The sequence below is a fragment of the Scyliorhinus canicula genome, chromosome 5 (assembly GCF_902713615.1).
Source record: "Scyliorhinus canicula chromosome 5, sScyCan1.1, whole genome shotgun sequence".
Classification (NCBI taxonomy): Eukaryota; Metazoa; Chordata; class Chondrichthyes; order Carcharhiniformes; family Scyliorhinidae; genus Scyliorhinus; species Scyliorhinus canicula.
Window position 1 is genome coordinate 122,597,318 of NC_052150.1, and position 23,050 is coordinate 122,620,367.

Below are 23,050 nucleotides of genomic sequence, written 5' to 3' on the forward strand. Positions count from 1 at the left end.
TGCTATCCACAAGGCTACCGTGCTGCTGTTACCTTGGCCATCAAGTCCTGGGGTGGGACTCTAACTCAGTGCTTCAGGTTCAGAGGCAGGGACACAACGCACTGTGCCACAAGACCTCCCCACATCAATATTTAGGTGAAGACTAATCAATTGAGTGATCAGCAAAGCTACCACAATCAATATACATAAAATTATATTGAATTTTCAGCAGAGAAACAGGCCATTCAACCTAAATGATTCGTGCCGGTGCACAGGTTACACACAAGTCCCCTCACATTCTATTAGCATAATCGCCTATTCCTTTCTTGTGTCTTTTCAGCTACCCATTAAATACATCGAGCTGTACACGTCAACTACCTCTTACATTAGTGACTTCCACGTTCTAATCACTTTCGGAGTAAAGGGGTTTCTGCTAAATTCCTCATGGGTATTATTCATGGTTTTATTACATTAATGATCCATAGTGAACCTTCTCTAACAAGTGAAACATCTTCTCTAACTATGTCTATCTCATCAAACCACTTCATTACTTTAAAGATCTCTTATTGATTCAGCCCTCAAACCTTTGTTTTATGGAGTAAAGTGTTCCAACCTGTTGAATCTTTCCTGATGGTTATAACCTCTCAATTGTGGTATCATCCTTGTAAATCTTTACATTTGTATCTTTTTCGCTACCTCTGTATCCTTCTTATAATTTGGAGACCAGCTGTATGTCTAGTGCTCAAAGGAAGGGAAGTCACCCCTGAAACAAATGTAAGGTGTAGAATGTAGAATGGGAATGTAGAAAATTAATTAATTTTCTGGATCAAACAGTACTGCTGCAGCTTGCGCAAGAGTCATATTATCTGGAGCCACTGCTTCAGAAAGAGTTTTTTAACATTGTTTTCAACTGTGAGATAAATGTTTCATTTTGTTCCCATTTGAAGAAGTGGAACTGGGCAGGGGATGTATTCATGTTTGAACAAAAACTGGAAGACAAAGCATGTTGGTAGATTCAAATTATATCAGATATGGGTCAAAACATAATCGCCTATTCATACATATGGATACATTGATACACATGGGCTAAACTTCACAAATAAACATTTAGTAGTACAATTGCATCTGTTTTACCACCATTCTTTACATGTATTTGCCCATTCCGTTAGTAAGCAAATCCAATCTGGATTGGCAGTCAGAGGCCAATCTGGCTTCAGGCTTCAGGCAGAAGTTACCTGGAGCAGGGAGTCTTGCTCCATTTAATTCTGGAATCCATTCAGGCCCCGGCACTCAACCAGATTTAGAATCGGAGCAAAGCTAAAACAACTTTGACTCAACACTAATCTTTCAGGTGGAAATGTGCCTAAAAAAAAATCTCAACACGAGAACAAGGAAATGCATTGTGAAGGCAAGGTATTTTGAAACATGTGTAATGCTGCAATGACAAGTCATTGGCCACATAACAGGTCTGCATACCTGGAACTCAACAGCTACAAGGCTGCAAAGGAAAATCTGCACCCTTAAGAACAAGTTTGTAAGATTAAACAAAAAACTTTTTAAAAAATCCACAAAGCCCATCATCTACAAAATTGGAAACATATGCTCTATTTAGACCCGCTCCTCTTTATCTGCACTTCGACCCCATACTAATGTCACTGACTCCTATCCAAGTGACTCTGCTAGACAATTGGCCCAGAATGTTTCCAAACATTAAATCTACATTTAACAAGGGGGAGACCCTTTCATCTCTCTCTCCCTCCCAGAGTTCTGCAAGCTCAACAGGGATCCACCAATAAGAAAATCAAGTCATCACAACAAGAAAATCAAGTCTTTAGCTCCTTTTGTATGAACTTTTACTCACTGGAGTGCACTCTGGAAGATGATGGATCCAGCGACTTGAGCATATAATTTCCACTGACACTTCTGTGCACTACTAATAGTCTGCTGCACTCTCGGAGGTGCCTTTTCTAGTACACCATTAAACCAAGGCTCTGTCAACCTTGTCAGTTGGGACCCAGACGATTTCCCACAGTGTCCCAGCCAACGTTCATCCCTCAATCAACACCCAAAACTGATTATCTGGCGACTTATCACATTGCTGTTATTGGACCTGGTTATCGTCTTTTTCTACATTACAAAAGTACGCTTCAAATGTATGTCATTGAATGTAATAGCTGATCTACTTGAAGGGTAAATCGTTGCTGTTTGTCATTTTTATAAATGACCTAGAGGAGGGCGCAGAAGGATGGGTGAGTAAATTTGCAGACGACACTAAAGTCGGTGGAGTTGTAGACAGTGCGGAAGGATGTTGCAGGTTACAGAGGGACATAGATAAGCTGCAGAGCTGGGCTGAGAGGTGGCAAATGGAGTTTAATGTGGAGAAGTGTGAGGTAGAACATAGAACATAGAACAGTACAGCACAGAACAGGCCCTTCAGCCCTCGATGTTGTGCCGAACAATGATCACCCTACTTAAACCCACGTAACCCGTATACCCATAACCCAACAATTAACCTTACACTACGGGCAATTTAGCATGGCCAATCCACCTAACCCGCACATCTTTGGACTGTGGGAGGAAACCGGAGCACCCGGAGGAAACCCACGCACACACGGGGAGGACGTGCAGACTCCACACAGACAGTGACCCAGCCGGGAATCGAACCTGGGACCCTGGAGCTGTGAAGCATTGATGCTAACCACCATGCTACCGTGAGGCCCCCTGAGGTGATTCGCTTTGGAAAGAATAACAGGAATGCGGAATATTTGGCTAATGGTAAAATTCTTGGTAGTGTGGATGAGCAGAAGGATCTCGGTGTCCATGTACATAGATCCCTGAAAGTTGCCACCCAGGTTGATAGGGTTGTGAAGAAGGCCTATGGTGTGTTGGCCTTTATTGGTAGAGGGATTGAGTTCCGGAGCCATGAGGTCATGTTGCAGTTGTACAAAACTCTAGTACGGCCGCATTTGGAGTATTGCGTACAGTTCTGGTCGCCTCATTATAGGAAGGACGTGGAAGCTTTGGAACGGGTGCAGAGGAGATTTACCAGGATGTTGCCTGGTATGGAGGGAAAATCTTATGAGGAAAGGCTGATGGACTTGAGGTTGTTTTCGTTAGAGAGAAGAAGGTTACGAGGTGACTTAATAGAGGCATACAAAATGATCAGAGGGTTAGATAGGGTGGACAGCGAGAGCCTTCTCCCGCGGATGGGGGTGGCTAGCACGAGTGGACATAGCCTTAAATTGAGGGGTAATAGATATAGGACAGAGGTCAGAGGTGGGTTTTTTATGCAAAGAGTGGTGAGGCCGTGGAATGCCCTACCTGCAACAGTAGTGAACTCGCCAACATTGAGGGCATTTAAAAGTTTATTGGATAAGCATATGGATGATAAGGGCATAGTGTAGGTTAGATGGCCTTTAGTTTTTTTCCATGTCGGTGCAACATCGAGGGCCGAAGGGCCTGTACTGCGCTGTATCGTTCTATGTTCTATGTTCTAAACTCACTGAGCAATCAGGCAGCTTAGCCTTTATCATTGATACATACCCTGCAGCTGGCATGTAAATCCATGTTCCTATTCATTTACATCCATCTCAAATATCTGATGCCAACGGATTTTCATGTTCTATTAAAGCATTTATCAACAAATTGGACTCTAGTACTATAACTAGGATTGCATTTCGCAAAACTTCAACAGCTATGAAAAATTTGAAAATAGGATTGATATTCTTGGGATTTGACAGCCAGATTGCCAGGACTTGGGGGCAGAAGGTTGAAAACCTCTGTGTAACCGCCATGGTATAATGAATATCTGGTCCAGAAACCAGTTGAGGCCAGATAATGCCATAAACCATTCTGTATTCTGTGGGGATGGAGAATGTTTTATCTGTGTAAGTAAATTGTAAATCTGTAAAGAATGAAATCTTCCACCTTGCTCCCATTTCTACAATGTGCTAAAATTTTCTTTATTGAAGCTGTTGCGGTCCCAGTTGATAACCGGACTGAAAGATCCGAGAATGGAACTTTGGATCACAAAACCATAACTTTTACTTTTCTTTAATCAAAGGTGGAAGAACAGAGTCACCGAACCGCTAATTAGTTTTACAGTCAAGGGAAATACATTTATTAAACCTGAAAAAAATGTCGTATAATGCAGTTTTCTTTTCATCTCCTCTTAGCTTAACCAATACAGTCGGGTTTTAAGATTACTACGGATGACAAAGTACATTTAAAGCTACAATGGTCCCATTAACAAAAATAGTCCCTTTGTCGCATGCAAGGTCCTATGGTCAGATATGCACTCCATCCTGTAATGCCAAGTGAAAGTCTTTGGTTGCCTCCTCAGAATCCCCCAGAAGATGATCACATAAGAGTTTCCAAACTCTAATCCCCAAAACATACTTTAAAATCTTCTGTCATGATCATGCTTTCCATTTATGGTTTGCATTCCGAAATCCAGTCCAAGTTTTCCAAAAGACTTTTATTGTTGGCTGTGGGAAGAGCTTCCACTCCACGTTTACCAGTGAATCCACGCCAGGATTTTACACCAACCTTTTTCAGGATTCCTTTGTCTCGACTGACTTCGCCTGTTACACATACCCGGATATCCAGTCAAAATTGCCTTTCCAATTACTTAAAAATTTGTTTCACAGACTGTGTTAAAACATTCCAAACTTTAGGATTACTTTAGAAACCATTAGAAACCTAGTTTGTCTACATTAAATTCCTTCTCAACTTTGTCTGTGGTGCCTTGAACACCATTCTGTTCTATTTCCAGGTTTCTAGAACCAACTGTCCTTTAATTTCTCTGGAGCTTGCTTCCTTGCACATTATTCCAGTGTACAACTTTTCTTGCTTCGAGCAGAGCTATGGAGTTTTCCTCTTCAGCTGTGTATCTGCAACAGCTCTGACATTTTAGTTAAAAAAACAAAGGAAAGTTTTCCCCTCTGGAAATAGGCCTTCTGTTGCTAAGCAATACATCCTGATTATGTTCTTTTTATTTATTTTTCACAGTTTAGCCCTCTCCAACAACAACAGCAACCCAGTTGGAATTGAAACCAACCTGCACACATACAAATACCTTTGTCCAGTATAAATCTAGCTAAAGATCCCTTCCAGGTGCAGAGACATTAAATTAATAATAATAATAATCCTTATTAGTGTCACAAGTAGGCTTACATTACACTGCAATGAAGTTACTGTGAAAAACCCCTAGTTGCCACACTATGGTGCCTGTTCGGACACACTGAGGGAGACTTCAGAATGTCCAATTCACCTAACAAGCACATCTTTGGGACTTGTGGGAGGAAACCGGAGCACCCAGATGAAACGCACGCAGACAAGGATCAAACTTGAACTAGAACCTTGAACTTGAACGTTAAATGTTTAAAAAGCAGTTAGACAGGTACATGGGCAGGGTGGGTATAGAGGGATATGGGCCAAATGCGGGCAAGTGGGACTACCTTCGTGATAGAAACTGGGTGACATGGACAAGCTGAGCCGAAGGGCCTGTTTCCATGCTGTAAAAATCTATGACTCTATAACGTGCAAACTCCTCACAGACAGTGACCCAAGCCGGGAATCAAACCCGGGTCCCTGGCACTGTGAAGCAACAGTGCTAACCACTGTGCTACTAACCCACCTAAAACTATACCTTTTTTTAAATGTTTACCCACAAACATATAAATCCCTTACAAGGACTTTTGGTTTCCTAATAAAGTGATGGAGATTTTTAAAGAAAGTGGTTTGTCTTTTCTTGAAAGTTTGCAGAATGATGGTGTAAATAATAAATTTTTATAATAATATATTAACTCAATCAGATCAATAATATGGAATGGTCAGAATATGTGGAGCTGGACAAGTCGCAGAATGGACAACTAGCAGCTATTGAATAGAATATAGAAAGTAAGGATTAAGGGGCGCTACTGAGACTAGCAAACTGTGAGAAGGATGTTTTGTAAGCATTGGTGCCGGCTCCAGTGTTGTTCACCATTTACATAAAGGATTTGGACTCAAGAATCAGAAATCCAATTGCAAAATTTGTGGACACAACTAAATTGGTGTGTGCAGTTAATACTGAGGACTGCAACAAAATACGAGAAATAAACTTGTAATACGGGCACGTAGTTGGTAAATGAATGTCAATAGAGATAAGCATAAGGTGGTACATTTTATTAGGAAGAATTAGGAAGCCACATGCTCCTTGAAAAATAAGAGCCTTAATAGGCTGCATAATCAAAGGAATCCAGGGTACAGATGCACAAACCACTAAAGGTAGTGGTTTAATAAGGCCAGAACAAAGGCAAACACATCATTGGGATTTATTTCTGGAAGATAGAAGTTAAACTTGCATTGAACTTTATTTAGATCACACATAAAGTACTGTGTATGGTTCTGGTTTCCATATCACATAAAGGATAAAAAGCAACTGGAGAAGATCCAAAGAAAGGATTTAGCAGGATGACACCAGAACCAAGAGGGCATACATATCAGGAAAAACTAAACAACAATATTTAAGTTCTATACTACAGAGGGAAATAAGTGCATGTGCTTATATCAAAACGGGTGGAATTAAAAGACAGAGAAGTTATACTGAACATTGAACCTTAATTAGACCACTATGTGCAGTTAGGTCAGCATATTATTAAAATACATAGCCACACTGAAGAGGATGCTAAAAAGGTTCATAACGATGGTATCAAAACTGCACAGTTATATCTATAGATGAACAGCCTGGATCGCGTTTCCTTTGATATCAAATATTGAGAGGTGAATTAGTAGCAGTCGTATGAAAGATTATTTGTCAGTAAACACAAATAGTCCACTTGTGGGGAAGAGAAAAACTACTTCTTCAGCTGTGTTCATCCAGGGAAGTATATAGCTCCCCTCATGCCTTTTTCACAAGGGATTTCTGTCATACACCGAGAAGACATGGGGCTGGATCCCACAATGGGAAATCCCATTGGCCAGCTGGTGGGATGGAGAAACCCGCTGCCAGCAGGGGCGCTCCGTACCAGAAATCTCGCCCATGTTGTCACCAATGACTGATCTGGAATCCCTTTTACTCTTACTGCCTGACATGGTCAAATTGGGACAAATTCATTACCAACCTGCTTGGTTATGTCATGAATGCTCTTTCCATGGCCAACAAGTACTGGAGTGCAACTTGAACCTAGAGCTCATGTCTCACAGGCAGAGGCACTACACATTAGCCACAAAACCTCCTCAGAGACTATCAATATAAGGTCATGACCAAGAAATCAAACAGGGAATTTAGCTGAATCGTCTTTACCCAGGAAGTGGTGAGAGTATGGAACTCATTATTACAGGATTATGAAACAAATATCATAGGTACATACAAGGAAAGTTTGATAAGGGAATAGAGGGTTATGCTGATACATTAGTTAAAATGGGGAGAGGCCGTAGTGGAGTGCAAACGCCAGCATGAACCACATCAGCCAAATGACCCCTTTCTGTGCTGTATATCCCATGTAATTCTGTATGTTCATCTTTTACTTAATCATATTTGCAGGTTTTCCCACTGATCAACGCAAAATCTGGCGAATCGACTATGACAAAACTACTTTTGCGCAGCTTCATGTTATCGGTGGCATTTACTTTGGTAAGTCAAGCAATGCTTATCTATAAAGGTACCTTGTTATCAAAAGCACAGCATGTTTACACGGGAACATTATCATCCAAAGCAGAAGAGTTGTTTATCTTTGTTCATCTTTGCTTTGCATTTTTGTATCAAATCCTTACTACTTGTTGTGTTTCATAGATATGCACCTCAAGCCCATTCTCACTTGAAGTGGCAAACAAACCAAGCAAATAATAGTTTAGTATCCCATTGAAAATAATTAAAATCTCAGCGTTATCGATTATTCCATTTTATGGATATTAAAAAAGCCAGAGTTTGGCCCAGATCATCCAGCCGCAGTATGTTGTACACTGGAGGTACCCCGATGGTGCGCTGGGAGACTTTTTGGAAGTCCCCATGCACAAGCCACACAAGAGTTGACTGAGATGTTTTGACTTCCGTTGGGCAATTATCTGCATCCAGGAGGCAAATGCAATCGGACGGTCATGGCCGTACCCATTCTATATGACTGGACAGCCACTATGCCATATGGCGAGGTGTCACATGTCATGTTACAAGAGAATTGTTGAGTTGAAATGAGTCAGCACCCCGAAGAGGATAGTCGTCATTTTACCATCTTAAGGGCTGTCAACTGAGACAGACGCCAAACCCAGTGCTGGTGCTTCTTCAAAGGCAAATAGAGGTGGGCCAGGATGGTAGCCAGGTTCTGAATGAACCGCCCATCGTAATTTATCAGCCCCAAAAAGGAACGGAGATTCCGTGGCATCGCGTGGGACAGAGGTCATCTTTATCACCTACACCTTATATGCTACCTAGTGTAGCCCCTCCTGATTCAGCCCAAATACATGACCTCCTTCACAGGAAGACATATTTCTTCCTGCGCAGGTAGACTCCATATTCGACAAACCTTTGCTGCACCACCTCAAGGTTCCGCAGATACTCCTCCTCCATGGCCCCATGATAAGAACATCATCTAAATAACCAACAACGCATGACAAGCCAGGCAAGGTGGGCAGCATGGTAGCATTGTGGGCAGCATGGTAGCATTGTGGATAGCACAATTGCTTCACAGCTCCAGGGTCCCAGGTTCGATTCCGGCTTGGGCCACTGTCTGTGCGGAGTCTGCACATCATCCCCGTGTGTGCGTGGGTTTCCTCTGGGTGCTCCGGTTTCCTCCCACAGTCCAAAGATGTGCAGATTAGGTGAATTGGCCATGATAAATTGCCCTTAGTGTCCAAAATTGCCCTTTGTGTTGGGTGGGGTTACTGGGTTATGGGGATAGGGTGAAGGTGTTGACCTTGGGTAGGGTGCTCTTTCCAAGAGCCAGTGCAGATTCGATGGGCCGAATGGCCTCCTTCTGCACTGTAAATTCTATGATAAGATGCCTTCCGTCATGCACTGAAACACTGCACACACTGAGGAAACACCATACAGAAGCCAGGCGTACTTGTACATACCCTTGTGCATGTTGATATATATTTTAATGAGGCCTTATCCAAACGAAGCTGCAAATAAGCATTGTTCATGTCTAGCTTACTGAACTTATACCCAACAGCCAGGTTTTCTGTCCAGATCGTCTGACACTGTTGAAGGAAATCAGGAGGTGCAGTTTCTGCTGTCACCCTGGTGGGAGGGTGTCTTATAGAGCCAGCAAGCCAGGATACACAGAGACTGGGACCTCATCTTTAAAGGGAGCTCCAATATGTGAGAAAAACCAACTCTCTCCTGTTATGTTCTGTGTTGTGGCTGTAGTATAGATACACAAAGAACATCTAGCTCTTTGACGAGTAAGATAATTTATCAACAAGATTAACACATGGGAAGATAACTAACAAATTGTGATACAGACAGTAATGAATAAATGAATTCAGTGAATTCTCCTGCAGCTACTTCTAATGCGACTATCCTCGTGTATGTCTTACAACCAACTGCAAATGGCGGGTGTCTCAAGTCACATGTTAGATCTCTATCGCCACCAGATGGTTGGAGGTTGTATCGCGAACCACATACAGAACTGTGCAGAGGTGTACCACCACACTTCCCAACCCCAAGGCTACGGAGGATCCCCCCCTACATACTTCAGGGTTTTCCCCACCCATAGAAGTATCAGGGGGCGCTCTCCATCCCCCTTCCTTGCCCCCCCACAGGTTCGCTGTCGCACAGCCCTCTTCTCCCTCACCACACATAAGGGGAAGCCCCTTCACCCATTGAACTCTCTTTCAGTGCAAAGAACTGTGAGGGGGCAATTCAGCGGCTGCAGCAAATCCTGCCAATTCGAGAGAATTACCGGAAACCCCCGAAACGGGATGTGCACCGGGCGCAATAACAGTTGCCCATTCTTCCAGCCCATCCCACAAAGGGCAAGAGACTGATCACTTTTTAAAAATTAATTTTTGCAGGATGTGAGTGTTGCTGGTTAGGCCAGCATTTGTTGCCCATCCCTAATTGCCCTTGAGGAGGTGGTGGTGACCTGCCTTCTTGAAACTTCTGCAGTCCATGATGCAGGTACACCCACAGTGCTGTTAGGGAAGGAGTTCCAGGATTTTGACCCAGTAACAGTGAAGGAATGGCGATATATTTCCAAGTTAGGATGGTGAGTGACTTGGAGGGGAATCGCCAGGTGGTGGGGGTCCCAGATATCTGCTGCTCTTGTCTTTCTAGATGGTAGTAGTTGTGGGTTTTGGAAGGTGCTGTCGAAGGAACCTTGGTGAGTTCCTGCAGGTGCATCTTGTAGATGGTACACACGGCTGCCACTGTGTGTAAGTGGTGGAGAGTTTGATTGTTTGTGCAAGGAGGAGCAGTCTAGCGGGCTGCTTTGTCCTAGATGGTGTTGAGCTTCTTGAGTGTTGTTGGAGTGGCACTAATCCAGACAAGTGGAGAGTATTCCATTCCACTCCTGATTTGTACCTTGTAGGTGGTGGACAGACTTTGGGGAGTCAGTTACCCACCACAGCATTCCTTGCCTCTGACCTGCTCTTGTAGCCACAGTGTATATACGGCTCATCCATTCAGTTTCTGGTCAATGGTAACCTCCAGGATGTTAATACTGGGAGATTCAATGATAGTAATGTCATTGAATGTTGAGGGGAGATGGTATGATTCTCCCGTATTGGAGAGGTCATTGCCTGGCACTTGTGTGGTGCGAATGTAACTTGCCAATTGTCAGCCCAAGCCTGGATATTGGTCTTGCTGCATTTGCATGTGGGCTGCTTCAGTGCCTGAAGAGTTGTGAATGGCATTGAACATTGTGCAATCCTCAGCGAACATCCCCCCATCTGACCTTACGTTGGAAGGAAGGTCATTGATGAAGCAGTTGAAAATGGTTGGGCTGAGAACACCACCCTGAGGAACTTCTGCGCTGATGTTTCAGTACTGATGTGACTGAAATCCAACAACCACAACCACTTTCCTATGATTCCAACCATTAGAGAGCTTTCCCTCTGCTTCCCATTGACTCCAGTTTTGCTACTGTTCTTTGATGCCACTCGACCAAATGCTACCGTGTTGTCAAGGGCAGTTACCTCCCACCTCTGAAGTTTAGTTCTTTTTTCCATGTTTGAACCAAGACTATAATGAGGTCAGGAGCTGAGTGACCCTGGTGGAACCTACAACGAACATCAGTGAACAGGTTATTGATGAGTAAGTGCCGCTTGATAACACTATTGATTACCCCTTACATCACTTTGCTGATGATGGAGAGCAGACTGATAGGGCGGTAATTGGCTGGGTTGGATTTGTCCTGTTTCTTGTGTACAGGATATACCTGACATTGCTGGGTTCATGACAGTGTTATAACTGTACTGGAACAGCTTGCCTAGGTGCGTAGCTCATTTACAATCACTTTAGGTCATGGACCCGAAGGGTGAGCAAGGATATGAGTCACTCTCCCCACCTCCAAGGAGCGCAAGGGCAAAGCAGCCGCTGACCAGGTGCCGTGAGGGGGGGTCCATCAAGAGGGTTGGAGAGCTTGGGCTGGGCTGGAGGGAGCCAGGTAGGGTCTCTCCCCAAGATGAGGGTCACTTTGGGTCTGTGAAACCTTGAAACCTGCTTTCTTTCATGTTGAATACCTCATAACAGGGACTGCTCTGCTACAGCCTGTCTGTCCTCAAATCCTCTCATCGGACAAAGCCATTCTGCAGCTTGTTTCTTGGAGAAGTAGTTCACTTCCCTTGAAGTTTCAATAGGCTCTGTGGTTTCAATGCTGGATTATGCCTTCATTTAAATTGAACGAGCCATTGCAGTTTCACTGTTGATATATGCCTGCTTTTATCCCCTTGTACTTGTTTGTTAACATTGAATTTCACAACTCATTGACATCTACAAGCCTCTTGATTGGTAGCTGAAAGCTATCTCAGAGGAATTATTAGTTTTGTTTGTTTTAATAGCACTTCACATTAACCATGGAATGCTGCCTAGAAATAGCAGGTGCTCGAAGTGCTTCTTTTTCATCGTGAGTTTCTTTTGACTCTGAAGTGCTTCCGAGAAAGAGCAGGTGTACAATTTGATCGCATTTTATTTGAACTGAATCTTTTTCAACCTCTGATGCTTGAACAACATGCCTGCACTGGAGGACATTTTCTTCCATAATAGCAGCTGGCACCACTCAAACATTGAACTGCAAGTATTCCTCAATGAGGACCTTCTCACATCCACTGGTGAATTCTTTGGATAGATGTGGCGATCACACCAGGGATCTCAGAAGCTTTTGTAACATTCGGGTGATCCTGGACATGACTGGACAGCGTCCTAGCACTACCTCCTGGCTCGCTGGCAATGACAACCCGGCAGTGCCAGTTTGACACTGCCAGGGTGGTAGGAGGAAGGTTGTCAGTGCCAAGGGGCGGGTCTGAAGGGGGAACCGAAAAGGTGGCTCTGAAGGAGGGTGTCTTTGGTGAACTCATTGAGGGGTGTTGCTCACTTGTGGGGGCCTGATGCAAGCGAGGGGGGAGCTTTTCCAGCGATGGGTGTGAGGGGGACGTTGCTGGCGAGGATGCAGGAGTGCCGCTGTATGGTTATTCTGAGATTGGGGCACCGATCTCTGAGGATCTAGTCAGGTCGGCCTCTTTGGGTCCCATGGCACAAATCAGCCTGGCTCCAGGTGGATTGTGTTCTGGATATCGCCGATCCACCTGGCGGGAATTGCACCTCGTTTCCCACCAGAAATTCTTTGGGAGAATTCACATCTGAAAGTCTGTCTGTGGCAAACTCAACAGCTCTTGCCTTCCTTTTCAAGTTCCATGTTGCACTTTGCGCTCAGTAAGTCTAAATCTGGGCTCCCGGTCTCCATGGTAACAAAGCCATATAGACTTGTCGTCGGCAGAGTTCATAGCAAATTACATGACCGTCTTCATTACTCCATTTTACCTTAAAGCAAAGAGATAGCTTAAAACATAAATCTCATAAATCTTATAAAACCTTATATTGGTGGCGTGTTTCTCAGAGGGCAGTGCTCAATGTGGTAACACAGCATTGCCTATTTACCACAGACAGAGCTCCAAATCACAACTGTGCTTTGGTCAAGCATTTTCCTACAACAATGGAAAATTGGAAGGACAGATGTGAAGCCTGCTTTTCTCGAAATGTCTGCAAGGATTCTTCCAAAAAGAGCAAAATGTGAAGCAATGGGGATGCTATGAAGCAAAAATGAAGAAAATGAAATGCATTCTCCCTTACCCTGGACAAAGCATTGATATGGGAACACAGATATTTTTCTTATTGCTAACTTCCGATTTATTGTCATTATCTGCTTCTCACGCTTTCACTTGAAGGTACCAAAATTAATTCCCAAAGGGCCTGTGTGTGAATCAGCAATGTATACAATAAGTGTCCTTATTAGTTAACGTCTGGTATTGTCAGTTCTCTTCCTTCCAAGGTGAATAAAGTATACAATCCAATGAGATAGTGGGTTAAAGGTCACTATCAATGTGCTACCCGAGGAGAAATAAAATATTCAGCCTGAATATTCTGCTGCTCATTAACTTTAATATTGTGATTTTCGTTCGAAGATTAAAAGCTAAAGAAATGCACACCTGAGGATCAGCAATGAAGTAGCAGAAATAATAGTCTGAAAAGCAATGATTATCATCAAAAAGGCAGCATTCAAAACCATTATCTGCAGGAGGAAGAGTAAACCTGGGATTCAATCAGTGATACAGTTATTAATTGCATGCAGCTCAAGCACACAAGAGTCATTTTGCCAATTAGTTGTTCGAATTATTGATCCAGGAGAAAAGGACAAAGTGGCTTTACTGAACGGAGCCAACAGGCTCCTTTCGCAGCAATGTCCTCAGAGTGGGTTTAAGAAGTAGCGAAAGGGGTAAATTTAGATTCCAGAACTTGGCAGATCCATACGGCCATGATGAAGATGGCCAGATTTTTTTTAAAGACTTCAGATAAGGATGAAGTCACTTTAAATGAATAACCACATGCTATGCATACTATTCATCTGCATTTAATTTTAGACTGAACCTTTATAATTAATAGAAACCGATCCTATGTCATGAATGCTTATCATGAATGATTGTTCTGCAGTATGGGAGAAATATGGGGAGGCGGTGGCAAAGTGGTATTATCACTGGATTATGATGTTGTACGAAGTAAATAATGGCATGATGGGAAAACTGGTCAACTACTGGGTACAATGTAAGAAAAGCTGACTTCGCATGACCTAAAGCCTGAAAACATCAGAGAAGGTCAAGCTGATCCGAAATGCCTGAGCTCCGTAAATTCTGATAAGACTAACTCGTCATAACCCAAAGCAGTCTAAATACGACAAGATAAGGTCAGGAAGAAACAAATCTCCTCCGACTCTTAAACAGAGTCCTGAAAGGTCAGCAAGGTGACGCCTGTTTTATGATATTGCTCAAGTTTGTACTTCTGATCGAATTCCTGAGCAAGCTGTAGTCACGTAATCCTAATTTTCTGTGAAAGCGCAGACTTGAGTAGGAATCAGCAGTGACACTCCCTGCTCTCAAAACTGCATGCAGTCTGTTTGAAAATATAGTCTTGTTATGTTTTCTTAACGAGCATTGTTGAATCTTTCTACCACAGTCCAGAAGCGGGAAAAATATTGGCTTCTACAGGATGAGTGAACCAGAAACCCAGAGTAATACGTCATCAGCCATGACCGCAGCCGATGACCCCTGTCGCCCAGTAGCCAGCCAACCAGCCAGGTATCGGGCGCAGGCGTGTATGATGTGCAGCTGATGGTCACATATGAGCTGCACGTTCATCGAGTGGAACCCCTTTTAGTTTGTATAGAGTGGCCTGTTATCTGGAGGTGCTCGTAGGGCCACATGCATTCCGTCGATCATTCGCTAGACGTCCATGACCCCCTGTCATGGATGGTTGCGAGCTCCGCTGCCCCAGTGTCCTGGTTGGCTCGGTCCACATTGAATGGATGTATTGCGCTGACCAGGCAAATAGTGCCTCCACGACGGTATGGATGCATCTGTGCACCGAGCGTCTGCCTAAATACCATCCTGCATCTCACCCCCCCCCCCCCCCCCCCCCCCCCCCCCCCCCCCGGGCTCCTCTACCCATGTAAGCTTCAGGTCCTCAGTCTGTGTATCTTCTGCTCCCATTAGTTCTTTGTAAATATCTGAGACTCTACCCTCACCTATCTGTCCCCTAGAAACTACCCTGTCCTGCCTCCCCTTTGGCAGAAGGCGTGGTAAGGACGGCACCAGTCTGTGCACGAAATCCCGCACCTGAAAGTATCTAAAGTCATTCCCTCCCGCCAGCCCAAACGTCTCCTCCAACGCCCTCATACTCGGGAAGCTCCCTTCCAGCAACAGTCATCCACCCTCACAATCCCCGCCCTCCGCCACAGTCGATACCCACCGTCCATGTTCCCCGTGGCAAATCGGGGATTGCTGCAGATCAGTGTCTGCACTGATGCTCTCACTTCCCCTATATGCCTCCTCCACTGGCCCCAGATACGCAGAGCCACCACCACTATAGGGCTGGTGGAATACCGCGCTGGCGGGAGTGGCAGAGGCGCCATAACCAGGGCTGCCAAATTGGTGCCCCTGCATGAGGCAGCCTCCACCCCCTCCCAAACCGACCTCGTGCCACCATCCATTTCCTTATCATCGCTATGTTGGCCGCCCAGTAGTACTTGCTAAAGTTCGGCAACGCCAGACCCCCCTCCCCTCTGCTCCTTTCGAGCATCACCTTCCTCACCCACGGGGCTTCCCCGCCTAGACAAATCCCAGGATAATTTTATTCAGCCTCTTAAAGAAGGACATTGGGATGAAAATGGGGAGACACTGAAATATGAACAAGAATCTCGGGAGAATCGTCATCTTAACAGTCTGCACCCTCCCCACTAGTGAAAGCGGGAGGGCATCCCAGCTCCGAACCTCCTCCCTCACTCGTTCCACCAATCTGGGCAGGTTGAGCTTATGCAGCCTGCCCCATACCCGTGCCACCTGTATCCCCAAGTCTATAAAGTTTTCTCCTACCAGCCTGAACGGCAACCCCTTCAGACTACTCTCCTGTCCCCTCGCCTGAATTACGAACATGGTAATGTTCAATTTATATCCTGAAAACCGGCCAAATTCCCTCAGGATTTCCATGATGCTGTCCATCCCCGCCATTGGGTCCGCTACGTATAACAACAGGTCATCCGCGTATAACAAGACTTTATGTTCCACTCCCCCCCGGACCAGCCCTTTCCAGTCCTTTGAAGCTCTCAGAGCAATTGCCAGCGGCACTATGGCCAGCACGAACAGCAGTGGGGAGAGAGGGCAACTGTAATGAACTCCAATTGGCTTTATTGGTTGACCAATTGGAGTATGAGCTCCCTCAAGGATAGCTCATTGAGGGGGCCCATATAAGCACCTGTGTAGGCTTTGTGAGGGAGTCTTAAGTTGACTGGACTGCTAGCAGCACTATTTGTAGCTGCTCCTGTAATATCGTTATTGTAAATAAATATTGGTGTGGTGACAGAACTCCTGCCTCCCGTGGATTACTACAGTGGCGACGAGGTAAACTAAGAATTTTGCGGAGACCAGCTGCCACACTCGGAGGGTAAGCCTTGCCATTTATAAAAATGCCGTTTTTTGGGAGGTTAGAGGCATTCGACCCGGCTATTGAGGACTGGTCCCAGTATGTGGAGAGAATGTGTTACTTCTTCCGGGCAAATGATATTCTGATGGACGAAAGGCTTATCCTGCTGTCGGCGTGCGGACCCTCAGCTTTTGCCATTATACGTAGTCTGACTTATCCCGATGCGCCGGACACAAAAACTTTCCAAGAATTAACGGAATTGGTGAAAGAGCACTACGACCCAAAACCACCCCTCATTTTGCGTAGGTATAGATTCTACACAGCGAAGCGGGAAGACAGGGAGTCAGTCACAAATTTCTTGACCCGCCTGAGAAGGCTGGCAGAAAAATGTGAGTTCGGCCCGACGCTAAATGAAATGCTTCGGGACCGGTTAGTGTGTGGTATAAACGACCTCAATACAGAAACGCCTGTTGGCAGAAATGGAGCTAGACTGCAGGCAGGCGTTACAGCTCGCACTGTCCCTAGAAAAGGCAGCAAGTGGGGCGCAGGAACTACAGGGCACGCCAATGGAGGTAGATACGTGTGAGAGGGACTACCACAATGGGTCCAGCTACCAGATAGTCACTCTCAGGAAAAGCCTGAGGAATAGAGGGAAAAAGGAAAACGCCAGAACTGCCACCAAATCTGCCAGGACTAACTGGAGACAGAGGGAAGTACTGGCTGAGGCTCCCCCAACAAAGAAGGACCGTTTCTGGCACCAGACAGAGTGGGGTAACAGCGACAGAAACCCTAGAAGGAGGTGGCAAAAGAGGAATATCCGGTGGGGACGCAGGGAAGTACAAAACCTAGACGCCACATCCTCCTCCAAAGGGGAACAATTATATAATATTGCAACGAAGAAAGCAGAACCCATTAAGATTACCCCACGGGTGAACGGGCGACCTTAAATAATGGAAATAGACACGGGTGCGGCCTTATCAGTAATGGGAGTGGCAGCATTTAGAAAAATCAAAGCTGGACTCCAGCCACTAACCCTAACAAAAACATCGACGAAACCTGGAAGTTCTAGGCACGACTCATGTACCCGTGGGATATGAGAAACAATTGCTCAGATTACCGTTGACTATAGTAGAGGGCTCCGGACCGAGCTTAATTGGACGAAACTGGCTGAAAGACCTAAAATTAGATTGGATGAAAATTTTCCTGAGTGGAAGCGGGCAGTTGAGTGGAGTACTCCAAAAATACCCGGAGGTCTTCCAGGAAGGTTTGGGGGAAATCATAGGCGCCAAAGCAACTTTGCACGTGGACCCAGAAGCCCTTCCGAAATTTTGTAAGGCCAGGCCAGTACCTTTTGCATTAAGGAAGAAAGTAGATGACGAAATAGAAAGGTTACGGCGCGACGGCATTATCAGTCCAGTACAATTCTCGGAATGGGCAGCGCCGGTGGTACCAATTTTGAAGCCAGACGGCTCGAAACGTCTCTGTGGAGATTTCAAACAGACGATAAACAAATACGCACTGCTGGACAAATACCCGATCCCGAAAATAGACGACCTATATGCCAAATTGACAGGTGGGCTTTTGTTCATGAAACTGGACATGAGCCACGCCTACCTGCAGTTAAAACTGGACAAGGACTCCCAGAAGTTCGCTACGATCAACACCCTGAAGGGCCTTTTTCGGTATACTAGGCTACCTTTCGGAGTGTCATCAGCCTGCGCTATATTCCAGCGTACGATGGAAAATATTCTGCAGGGACTACCGCAGGTGGCGATTTATTTGGACGATATCTTAATCACGGGTAGGACAAACAGGGAACACTTAAGGAACCTGGAGGAAGTGCTCACGCATTTCACAAAGGCAGGCGTACGGCTAAAAAGGGAAAAATGTGTTTTTCTGGCCCCACAAGTGACGTACCTGGGATATAAAGTAGACGAGTCAGGCTTACACCCATTGGAAGACAGAGTAAGGGCAATAAAAGAAGCCCCAGCTCCCACCACGGTCCAGGAGTTACTATCATTTCTAGGGTTGGTAACCTATTATGGAAAATTTATTGAAAATAGGGCGTCCATCCTAGAACCCCTCCACCAGCTACTAAAAAAGGGGCAAGAATAGAAATGGTCCGCCCGCCAAAACCGAGCATTTAGGGACATTAAGGAACAGCTGTCATCCAAAAATGTCCTAGAGCATTATGACCCAAGGAAGGAGTTGGTGGTCACTTGTGATGCATCCCCCTACGGGGTAGGAGCCGTCTTAGCCCATAGAGGAAGGAATGGGGAAGAACGGCCAATAGTCTATGCTTCGAGGACCTTGGTGATGGCTGAGAGGAAGTACGCCCAAATCGAGAAGGAAGGACTGGCGGTGATATTCGCAGTAAAAATATTTCACCAGTATCTGTACGGGCGGAAATTCACCATAGTGACGGACCATAAGCCGTTATTAGGGTTATTAAAAGAAGACAAGTCAATACCCCCGATTGCATCAGCTAGAATCCAACGCTGGGCGTTGCTACTGGCGGCATATAGATACGTTCTGGAGCACAGACCGGGAACGCGAGTAGCAAATGCAGATGCTTTGAGCAGACTTCCCCTCCCGGACACTCCGCCGCAAATACCAAAAGTAGAGGAGACAGTAATGACTCTAAATTTTTTGGACACCCTACCAGTAGACGCATAACAAATTCGGTTGTGGACGCAAAAAGACCCAGTTTTAGCCAAGATGAAGCATTTACTGCTAACAGGGGAACTGGAAAGACCAGTGGAGCCCCAGATGCACCCATACTGGAGCAGAAGGGACCAAATGACCGTAGAAGACGGTATCCTATTATGGGGAGCCCGGGTAATAGTCCCAGCTCAGGGCCGTCAGGCAATCTTAACTGAGTTAAGAATTATGGGAATGGACCAACGTGGGTCAAAGGCACGGTAGAGTCCCAAACAGGGCCCGTATCCTATGAAGTTTCGATAGGAGGTAAGGTGCTGAAGAAACACCTAGACCAAATAAGGGCAGCGGAACCACACCTGGAGGCAGGCGAAGCAGGACCGCCTCAAGCTGGGATAGCCCAGACGGAAAGGATACCCACACCCCAGCCCCGAGCAATTTCTCCAGACCCCGTCATCCAGTCGTCAGAGTCGGAGATGGACACGTTCGACGAGGCCGCCGCGACACCTCTCCCCAAGGAGGAGGAAGAACAACTTCCAAAGAGGTCGTCAAGGAAAAGACGGGCACCTATAAGGTACACCCCGTCCACTTCGGAGAACGATCCGGCGGACGACACAGAGGTGACAGACCCAGACATGAGGAACAGGAAGAAGCTCAGAAGAATGCCAGCTGGCAGGAATTCCTCGGACCTTGGGGGGGTGGGGTGTAATGAACTCCAATTGGCTTTATTGGTTGGCCAATTGGAGTATGAGCTGCCTCAATGATAGCTCATTGAGGGGGCCCATATAAGCACCTGTGTAGGCTTTGTGATGGAGTCTTAAGTTGACTGGACTGCTGGCAGCACTGTTTGTAGCTGCTCCTGTTCCTGTAATATCGTTATTGTAAATAAATATTGGTGTGGTGATGGAACTCCTGCCTCCCGTGGATTACTGCAGCAACCCAGTCTTTTCCCGCGGTGTAGTCTGAAGTAATCTGATGTTCATCCTCACACTAGCCTCTGGGGCCTGGTATAACAGCCTAACCCAGTCAATGAACCCCTCCCCGAACCCAAACCTTCCCAGCACCTCCCACAGATAGTCCCACTCGACCCGGTCGAAAGCCTTTTCCGCATTCATAGCTATCACTATCTCTGCCTCCCTGCTCTCCAGAGGCATCATGATCACATTAAGCAGCCTTCTTAGATTGGCCGCCAGTTGCCTACCCTTTACGAACCCAGTTTGGTCCTCCGCAATTACGTCCGGTACACAGTCCTCAATTCTAGTCGCCAACATCTTGGCCAGTAACTTAGCATTTGTGTTGATCAAAGAGATCGGCCTACAAGACCAAAAGGCCTCCGGGTCTTTATCCCATTTCAGAATAAGCGAAATAGTGGCCTGCAACATCGTTGGGGGTAGAACCCCTCTGTCTCTTGCCTTGTTGAAATCCTGACCAGCACCGGCCTCACTATCTCAGCAAACGTTTTGTAAAACTCCACCGGATACCCATCCGGCCTCGGGGCTTCACCCGACTGCATGACCTTCAGGCCCCCCAGTACCTCTTCAATCCCAACCAGGGTCCCCAGTCCGTCTACCAACCCCCGCCCACTCTTGGAAAGGTCAGTCGGTCCAGGAATCGTGTCATCCCCTCCGGTCCCCTGGGGGATTCCAAAGTGTACAGCTTACTGTAAAAGTCCCTAAACACCTTGTTCAGCCCTGCCGGGTCCCCCGCCAGATTTCCTTCCCCATCCACTATCCTTCCTATCTCCCTAGCCGCTTCTCTCTTCCTTAATTGTTGCACGAGCATTCTGCTGGCCTTCTCTCCATGCTCATATATAACGCCTTTTGCCTTTCTAAGCTGCCCTACAGCCTTGCCTGTGGTCAGCACCCTGAACTCGGCCTACAGCCTCTGTCGTTTCCTGAGTAACTCTGGCTTCGGGGACTCCGCGTAACTCCTGTCCGTCTATAATATTTCCTGAACCAGTTGGTCCATTTCTGACCTGTCTGTCCTGTCCCAATGGGCCCGGATTGAGATAAGCTCCCCTCTCACCACTGCCTTCAGTGCCTCTCAGAGCACTGCTGCTGTGTCTTCTCCAGTATCATTTACGTGCAGGTAATTCTGCATGCATTTCCTGAGTCTCTCACACACCACCTCGTCCGCAAGCAATCCAACTTCCAACCTCCATTGTGGGCGTTGGAGGCTATCCTTACAAATCCGTAGATTCACCCAGTGCGGAGCATGGTCCTATATGGTAATTGCCGAATATTCTGCCCCAACCATCCCGGCCAGCAAGTCCCTACTTATGACAAAGAAATCAATTCGGGAATACACCTTATGGACGTGGGAGTAGAACGAAAACTCCCTCGCCGATGGCCGGCTAAATCTCCATGGATCAGCTTCCCCCGTTTTCTCCATGAATCCGCTCAGTTCCTTTGCTATCGCTGGCAACCTTCCCCTTTTTGAAGACGACCGATCCAGGCTCGAGTCCAGGACTGTGTTAAAGTCCCCACCCATGATCAGTTTGCGTGAGTCCAAGTCGGGGATCTTCCCTAGCAACCTCTTGATAAAATCCACATCGTTCCATTTAGGGGCGTACACACTGACCAAGACAACTCTCACCCCTTTGAGCTTACCCCGTACCATAACAAGTCTGCTGCCCCCGTCCGCAACCGTACCCTCCGCCTCAAATTGAACCCTTTTATTAATCAGGATCGCAACCCCCCCCCCAGTCTTAGTGTCGAGCTCCGAATGAAAGACCTGACTAACCCAGCTCTTCCTGAACCTAACCTGGTCAGCCACTTTCAGGTGCATCTCCTGCAGCATGACTATGTCCGCCTTCAGAACCCGCAAATGTGCGAACACACGCGACCTCTTCACTGGCCCATTTAGCCCTCTAACATTCCAGGTGATCAGCCTGGTTGGGGGGCACTTCACCCCCCTCCCCCCCCTTTGCCGATCAGCCATCCCCTTTCCTTGGCCAGTCCCTCAGCCATGTGTTGCACTTTCTCTGGCCCGCCTTCTGGCCGGCTCCACCCATGACCTCCTCACTATTGCCATGTTCAGTTTCCATCCTCGTCAGCAGATCAACTCCCCCCCCCCCCCATTAACACCATCCTACCACCTAACCCCAGCTCTAGCCTAACTATATGAATCCCTCCCACCTGGCTTCCATTGACTAGCCCACCCAGCTAGCCTGGTGGCTCCCCGCTTCGGCGCCAGCGCGTCTCTCACACATTGTTCCCTGGCTCCCCTCCCCCCAGCCCATCCATACCACTTCCCCAAACCAGCCCTGCTTAAACACACACTCTATACAAGTCAGAAACATCCCCAACAATAGTGCAATTTAAATCAAACAAATGGAGATAAGAAGTACCAGGCATTTTCAGCCCTTCCCTCCACACACAGAAAAAGATTGCAAAAACTTCCCCCGAAGCCCCCATCATAACCACACCTTTTTAACTACTTTCTTTATTATTTTCCCCCTGCCAATCCTTCACCCAAACAAGAAGCCCAAAAGGGAAACATTTAGGGAAACCACGAAAAAGAACAAGAGAAACACATCGCAACCAAAATACGTCAACCTAAAAAGGTCGAAAAAACGAAAAGAACGGACCCAAGCATGCAGGCGTCTCTTCAAACCAAGAGAGAAACCAAATAGACTTAAAAGTTCTACCATGAGTCCAAGATCCTCAGCTCCGAGCCAGCCCTTGCTTCTTAACAAAGTCCATCGCCTCCTCGGGTTGCTCGAAATAGTGGTGTTGACTCTCATACGTAACCAACAGTCGCGCCGGAAAAAGCAGCCCGAATTTCACCTTGTTGCAGTTTCAC

At 46.2% G+C, this 23,050-nt stretch overlaps 1 protein-coding gene across 1 annotated transcript in view; it reads left to right on the plus strand.

Moving 5' to 3' along the window:
• Positions 1-23,050, plus strand: part of calcr (calcitonin receptor) — a 444,237-nt gene that overhangs the window by 149,759 nt on the left and 271,428 nt on the right. Inside the window, 1 exon segment of the mRNA XM_038797577.1 lies at positions 7,508-7,597. Within this exon segment, the coding sequence (XP_038653505.1) occupies positions 7,547-7,597 (51 nt within the window). The 5' untranslated portion in view covers positions 7,508-7,546.